A 7,747-nucleotide genomic window follows, 5' to 3' on the forward strand; every position below is an offset into this window, starting at 1 on the left:
CAAAAGAACTGGTTCTTCCGATGGCTCTTTTGTTCAGCTCGCAGGCAATCCGCTCGCGATCAGAAGATTTCGATCTTTTAAAGAACTGATTTTCTGATCAGTTCACGAGCGGATTGTCTGCATAGATTCAAAAGATCAGTGAACCAGTTCTTTCGCTCTTTTTGTTCCACTTTTCGGGTGCGTCCCGGCGTTAGCCAGCCCGTATGCTGTGTGTGAACTGTGGTAAGAAGATTTCAATTTTTATTCCCGCGGCTGGTGGATGGTTATGCCGGCACGTTCATCGTAGTGCTCTGAGTGTCACACCAACCATCGACGCGACGCAGATAGTGATGATGATGATGATGTTGATGGTGACGCCACAGTACTCCCCTCCTAGACTAGGTTCCATCAGCGGTAGCGAAGCGGAATAACAACTTGTCGACCCGAACGAGTGACCCTAGTCGGTGGATCCGTAGTGGGTGTTGTAGCGGCTGTGCCAGGAGAATTTGTTTGTTGTTGCTCTTCCGGTGTGTAGGCGGGTTTTAGTCGATCCACGGAAACGTTGACTGTCCGCCCTTTTATATTGACTTTGAAGAACTTATTTGATCGGCTTACCACCTCGAACGGCCCTTCGTATGGAAGCGATAGTGATGGTCGCACTGTATCGTTGCGTACAAAGACGGTCTTGCACGACTGCAGGTTCTGATGAACAAAAACTTTTCGACTACCGTGCCATGCAGTCTCTTTCGGGCGCAAATTCCGCATCGCTTTGCGCAAGTTAGCGACGAATTCAGCTTCGTTAGGTTTCTCCGGATTGTCCACGAAAAATTCAGACGGTATTCGAAGAGTGGTTCCGTAAACCATCTCGACAGGCGACGCCTTGATGTCCTCTTTATAGGCGCACCGCAGACCAAGCAGTATCACTGGCAGATGTTCGCTCCAGTGATCGGGATCGTGACAAAGGATTGCAGATTTTAAAGTCCTGTGCCACCGTTCGATGATGCCATTTGATTGTGGGTGGTATACTGTCGTGCGTAGGTGGGTTGTTCCAAGCAAGCGGTTTAGCTCGGAGAACAAATTTGACTCGAACTGTCGTCCCTGGTCGGTCGTGACGTAGTTTGGGGTGCCAAACCGTGCAATCCACTTGGTGAATAAAGCCTCAGCTATAGTTGGAGCAGTCATGTCCGGAATTGGGAACGCCTCCGGCCAGCGAGTGAACCTGTCGATGGCTGTGAGGCAGTAGCGGTTGCCCTTACTTGGAGGGAAAGGTCCAACAATGTCGATATTGATGTGTGAAAATCGACTGTCGGGCGCTGAGTACCGAGTCTCAGGTGATTGTATGTGGCGAGTCACCTTCGAGCGTTGACACTGCAAACAACTCCTGGCGAAAGAAATGCTGTCTTTCCGTATGCTCGGCCAAACGAATCGCTCTGTCATCAGTTTAGTCGTTGCACGCGTGCCAGGGTGAGAGAGGTTGTGCGTTGCTTTTAGTGCGGTATTACGAAAGCGTTTCGTAACGTATGGGCGAATACGATCGTCTAAGCAATCACAAAACAGTTGTTTTGCACTGCCTGGAACGGTAAAAGCTTTTAGCTTTAAGGAAGATTTAGAATTACCTTTCAAAATGTTTTGAAGTTCATCGTCGGTCCTCTGGTCATCGGCTAGGGCGCTGAAGTCGAGCGAAGGCAAGGCCTTGATGGCTCCGATGCGGGACAGCAAATCTGCGACGATATTCTCCCTGCCGACAATGTGCCGGATATCCGTCGTTATTTGTCCGATAAAGTCCAACTGGCGAGCTTGGCGGTCGGAAGCCTTGTCGGACTTTTGGTGAAACGCAAAGATGATCGGCTTATGGTCGGTGTAGATGTGGCAGTTTCGTCCTTCTAACATAACCTTAAAGTGCCGCACTGCTAGGTAGATCGCAGTCAGCTCGCGATCGCATGTACTGTAGCGAAGCTGAGTTTTATCGAACTTTTTGCTGAAAAATCCCAGCGGCTGAACTTCACCATCGACGATTTGGTGTAGCACTGCTCCTGCTGCAATGTCGGAGGCATCGGCCCAAAGGGACAATTCAGCGGATTTGGAAGGGTGCGCTAATAGAGTTGCCTGAGCGAGTTGTTGTTTGCATCGCTCGAAGGCTGCGATATTTTCCTCTGTCCAAACTAGCGGCGAACGATCGTTGCGTTTGTTGCCCGGGGTCATTTTCAGCAACGGGATTTGGGCTTCGATGGCGTTGGGAACAAATCTTCGATAGAAGTTTATCATGGCCAAAAAACTCTTTAATTCCTTCACTGTAGCTGGTAACTTGATGTTCTGAACAGCTTCTACACGTCCCGGCAAGGGTCGGATACCTGCGACGGAAACGAAATGTCCCAGAAACTCCAGCGAGTCCCGTCCGAATTCGCACTTGGCGACGTTTATCGCAAGATTGTACTGTTTGAGCCTTTCAAACAGTTGGCACAGATGTTCTCGGTGCTCTTCGGAAGATGACGAGGCGATGAACAAGTCATCGATGTAGGGAAACACGAAATCCAGCCCTCGGACGACCTCGTGGATTAGCCGTTGGAAGGTTTGGGCTGCATTCCGTAAACCAAAGGTCATGAAGGAGAACTCGAACAGACCGAGCGGCGTCGTTATGGCTGTTTTCGGGACGTCGTCGGGGTGAATCGGTACCTGGTGGTAGGCCTTCTGCAAGTCAACTTTTGAGAATATTGTTTTCCCTTGCAAAATGGTGGTGAAGTCCTGCAGGTACGGTAAGGGATAGCGATCCGGTACGGTTTGGGCGTTCAGGGCACGATAGTCTCCACATGGGCGCCAGGAGCCATCCGCCTTCTTCACCATATGGAGTGGGCTGGCCCAGTTGCTGCTGGACGGGCGACAGATTTCCAGCTTCATTAAATGCTCGAATTCGGTACGAGCGGCGTCCAGTTTGTCCGGCGCGAGACGTCGGGGCCTGGCATAAACTGGTTGACCGGTCGTTACAATCCGGTGCACGATCGAAGATTGGCTAACTGTTCCCGTAGGTGCTAACCGGGTGATACGAGAGAATTCTGCCAGTATGCTGGCATATGGTGACACGGCACTAAAAGTCTTTATTGAATAGTCGCTAGTGAGAGTGAGGGAACCGACCGACTCGAGGCGAGTAGTATTGTCTATAAGGCGGTTTCGTTTCAAATCGATCAACAGATCAAAGTTGCATATAAAATCTGCTCCGATTATGCCCGACGCAACATCGGCGATAATAAAAGTCCACAAAAACTCGCGGCGGAGACCGAGATTAACTTTAATCAACACCTCACCGTACACTTCAATAGCAGTCCCATTTGCGGCGTACAATTTAACTGCTGATGGTTCCACTTTGTCTGATTTCATATTTATCGGCACCACAGACACGTCAGCGCCGGTATCGATGAGAAATTGCATAGATGTAGAAGAGTCTGAAATTTTTAGGCGATAGATTGCGGCTGTGTTGGAAACTTCACTAATTTCCCCCACAGGACCAGCAATATGGCGTCATTGCTGGTTGGACGAGGACTGCCGGCCGTTGGAGCAGGGTTTGCGACACCGGCGGGCATCGTTTCCGAACGTTCGATGGTACCAACACAATCCTACTGATGGTTCTCTCTCGCGACAAGAATTTCGCTGCTCAGCTACACGAGAATGTGAACGAGACCGACCGCGAGCATTCCTCTGACCGGGCAGCACTTTTTCGAGTCGTTTGGTGAGCTCAGCGATCTCACGTTTCAACTCTTGGATCGGATCGATGGCTGCAGTTTCCATAACGCTGGAGGACGCCATCGCTGAATTTTGTCCATTGTATTCGACGACGTTAATTTTTCGTAGGCCCATTGAATCCACAATGGCGTCGGCGATGGTGGTTTTGTCTGCCGCGTTTCCCTTTGAAGCGACTACCGCAGCTTGTGCATGTGGCGGCAGTCTGGGCGCCCACAGGTCTAGCAACACCTTGTCCCCGAGGGAATCGCCAGCCACCCGTTTCATCTCATTGTAGAGTTGACTGGGTTTTAGATCCCCCAGAGGCATGTCGGACAGAACACGTTGCAGACGGCGTTGCTGACTATCGGCAAAGTACTCGATCAGCTTCGCTTTGATGTAAGTGTACTTCTCGGCAGCAGGAGTGGCCTCGATAATCGACCGGAGCTCGGACAATTTGTTTGGTGGCACTTGTGCCATCACGATATTATACTTGCGGGAATCCTGCTGAGGATGGGAACCGATTCCCGATGCAGCGAACCAGAATTCGAGCGACATGAAATATGTCTCGATGCTCGTGTCGGCCATGCTGGGCGGATTGAGCCGCGGCGCGTGTATCGGCTCAACGATGGTTTTATTGTCCTCCGTCGTCATTTTGCGTTTGCACTAACCGACCGTAAAACTACTTCGACTGGCGATTCTCGGTACCCGTTGTCAAAAAGAAAGATCAGCGATTTCGTGCCCTATCACGTCGGGGTCACCACTTTAGCGTGCTATCAGATTGGTTGGGCAGTTTCTCATAAAAAGATGTGCTCCGTTTGAGTAGCAGGCTAAGACTAATTGGTTTGGATTTATTAAATTATATGAGTGTACAATAGATTGGTTTTGTGTGTGGATTGGTAGAAAGAATATCGAATGATATAAACGGGAACAATAGTGTGTCCTATATAAAAAGAATGTAGCACGTTCATCGTAGTGCTCTGAGTGTCACACCAACCATCGACGCGACGAAGATAGTGATGATGATGATGATGATGTTGATGGTGACGCTACATCTATATTCCATTCAGACGGACTGAGTCTAAATTGAAAAGTTTTTAAGATTTTTTTGTACCGAGAGAAATTTTCCTCTAATTGCTGTTTCTTGAGCAGAATATTTTCAAGCGTTCTGCTTCTGTGTTTGTTTTTCTTAAGGTTAGAGTATTCTTTTTTGATATTGTGTTCAATAGTTCTTAGTTCTTCCATTTAAGTAGGAAATTGGTCGAACATGTTTGTGTTTGATGCTTAAAAAAAATTTTTACTCACGACATTATAATATATTGTTTCTCGGTCATTGTTATTTATTTGGTTGCTGCTGTAGATGATGATGTTACTGCTGCTGCTGTTTGATGACGCTGCTTCTGCTATTGCTGTCTGCTGCTTGTTGATGACGTTGCTTCTGCTGTTGCTGTCTGCCGTTGGTACCGTATTCTTCTTGCTGGGTTTCTTTTGGCGCTTTTTAGCCGTCTGACAAGTTCCTGTATGCGGTTTATGTCGAGCACTTGACGAATTCCCCACTGTTGCTGTGTTGATTGGCTTGCTCGTTGATGATGTTGTGGTTGCTGTTGTGGAGATAGCTTTTGATCGATTTGTAGAGGCTGCTGGTGCTGTCGATTGTTCTGTTGCAAATGCTGTCGCATTGTTGCTGCTGTTAGTTTTTTTTTCTCTTTTTTTTACACTTTTTATCTCTTCAGTGGGCGAGATAGATGCCCTTTAATGTTCTTAAGCACTGCACTTTACTTGGTTTGTTTTCGGGAACTCGCATTTTTCTTCTTTTGGTAAGGAGCAACTTTGGAAATAGTTTATACTTTGTTCTCTATGCGCGTACTTTTCGCGGACATTTTTAGTTCATTATTTCGCGATCACCTCGTTAAGCACAGCGACAGATCTAGCTGCTTTCAAAGCGTTTTTACGTTCGCGTGCTTTATACAGTATGATTATTAACTGCATAGCAACCATTATTAGTATTACCCGTAACAACAGGTTGGTTTCTTCATGATAGGCGGTGTGCTGTTCCTGGTTGTTTAATATTAGCACTTGGGGATCACCAATAATTTTTCCGTTTTACTTTGTGATTTACCCATTTTCGTGGCGCTGTTACAATGCTTTCATGCGAGTATTATTATTTTGTTTGTTTGTTTGCACAATTTTCACGTGTTCTTGAGCACTGTACATAGTGAAGCTGTTCTAACGCCGTCTTCACCTAGCTCACTTAGGCGGTTTTTTACTGTTTAATTTAGTCAATCAAGTTTGATTCTATATAACGACATTCACTTATGTTGAATTCGTTTCCGCGTTCTGCTGCACTACACTTGGTTTTTTTTGTTCCTTTTTAGTTCATCAGCACATTTCAGTTTACTGTTGAAAGCTTTAGTAACTAATATCACTCTAATTTGTCTTCTCTTGATCGGGGAAAGATCGCGTTCACTGTTTTTACTATCGCGAACTTCTGCAATCCGATGATTGCAAGTTATTTCTCACGGTCGCCATTTGGTAAACTCTTTAACATTTGAATCGTATACTTATCCGGCGGAACGAGGGTTTTCTTTCATAGGCGGTGACGGAGTTGACGAAAGTCAAAACCGTTCGCAATGATAACACCTCTTATGCTTAAAGCTATTCCGGTGAGACGAACTGGAGTAGACCAGTCGCTGCGGAATGCTCATTGATTGATTCTCTCGCTTTATTGAAAATCATTCGCTTTTATAGGCAAATGCAATTACCAAAATATTTAATTCTATGTTTACATGTGTAGCCAGCTTGGGCCCCTACTGGAAAACAGCTGGAGAGACGAGCATTAAAATTGCAACGCTGCATTTTGCGTGCTGTATGAGTCAGGCGCCAAACGTTGCGGTACACTCGGCATGGCATGGTAGCGAGTGTGCTGTAACGCTTAGGCTTTCAGTGAGTAACGGAACATACTTGCGTGGGTCAGTGGTTTGAATCGAAATTTGTTTGTTTATGGTTTACGGTGCCGTACAAAAGAGTTGGTATACGACAAAATATTCGTCTTACAATAAACTGCATAGAGTTGTCGCGTATTGTTTCCGATTTATGCACAAGTGGCACCAATATACAGCCAAAAAACGTCCTAACGGGGCATGTGCGGCATCACCCAAAGCCTGGAATGAACCACCTGAGTACCTTACTGCGCTTGAGGTACAGACTGCTGAAGTGATTTTGTGTCGACTGGCTCAGAGTGACACTTGTCCTGAAGAGCTGAAAACATTAAGAAGAAATCAGTCAGTTGATAAAAACTCTCCGATGAAATGGCTTAAACCGGAAATTTCTAGTGACGGTCTAATCAGAGTCGGTGGGCGCATAAGGCACTCTGAAGCTACCGAAGCGACAAAGCATCCGATCGTTATTTCCGGCAAGCATCGATTGGCACAGTTGTTAGCCGACCACTTTCATAAGAAGTTGCTGCATGCAGGTCCGCAGCTAATGATGACATCCTTGAGACAAAAATTTTGGATACTGAGTGGCAGAAATCTACTTAGACAAATATATCATCAATGACACACTTGCTTCCGTCGAAAACCAATACTGCTTCAGCAGACTGTAGCAGACCTGCCCAGTTCCAGAGTAACACAGTCAAGGCCATTTGCGGTTTCCGGTGTAGATTACTGTGGTCCAATTTATTTGCGAGGTGCTCATCGTCGATCTGGGCCTGTAAAGGCCTATATAGCGGTCTTTGTTTGTTTTTACACTCGTGCTGTCCATTTGGAACTAGTTGCAGATTTATCAACAACGGCATTTCTTGCCGCGCTGCGGAGATTTGTCGCTCGACGCGGCAAGGTTCGAGAATTGCATTCAGACAATGCTACAAATTTTAAGGGCGCCGCAAATGCGCTACATGATCTATACAAACTACTAAAATCTGATGACAACTGTCGTAAACTCCTTTTCGATTGGTGTGCCAACGAAGAAATCACTTGGAAGTTCATTCCACCGCGCGCTCCCCACTTTGGTGGATTGTGGGAGGCGGCGGTGAAATCTGCAAAAAATCAGCTGCTAA

The 7,747-nt window shown here is 46.8% G+C and overlaps 1 protein-coding gene across 1 annotated transcript; it reads right to left on the minus strand.

Annotated features, from left to right (window-relative positions):
- Window positions 1-3,492: 3,492 nt before the first annotated feature.
- LOC129716802 (uncharacterized) lies at window positions 3,493-4,344 on the minus strand. The gene has a single exon (XM_055666638.1). The coding sequence runs from the start codon at window positions 4,342-4,344 to the stop codon at window positions 3,493-3,495; it is 852 nt and encodes a 283-aa protein (XP_055522613.1).
- Between the last annotated feature and the right edge of the window lie 3,403 nt (window positions 4,345-7,747).

Source organism: Wyeomyia smithii, chromosome 1, assembly GCF_029784165.1.
Source record: "Wyeomyia smithii strain HCP4-BCI-WySm-NY-G18 chromosome 1, ASM2978416v1, whole genome shotgun sequence".
NCBI classification, from domain to species: domain Eukaryota; kingdom Metazoa; phylum Arthropoda; class Insecta; order Diptera; family Culicidae; genus Wyeomyia; species Wyeomyia smithii.

What these genes read in the sequence shown, in the direction of transcription:
- LOC129716802 (XM_055666638.1), bottom strand. Translation starts at nt 4,344, where the DNA reads ATGACGACGGAGGACAATAAAACCATCGTTGAGCCGATACACGCGCCG.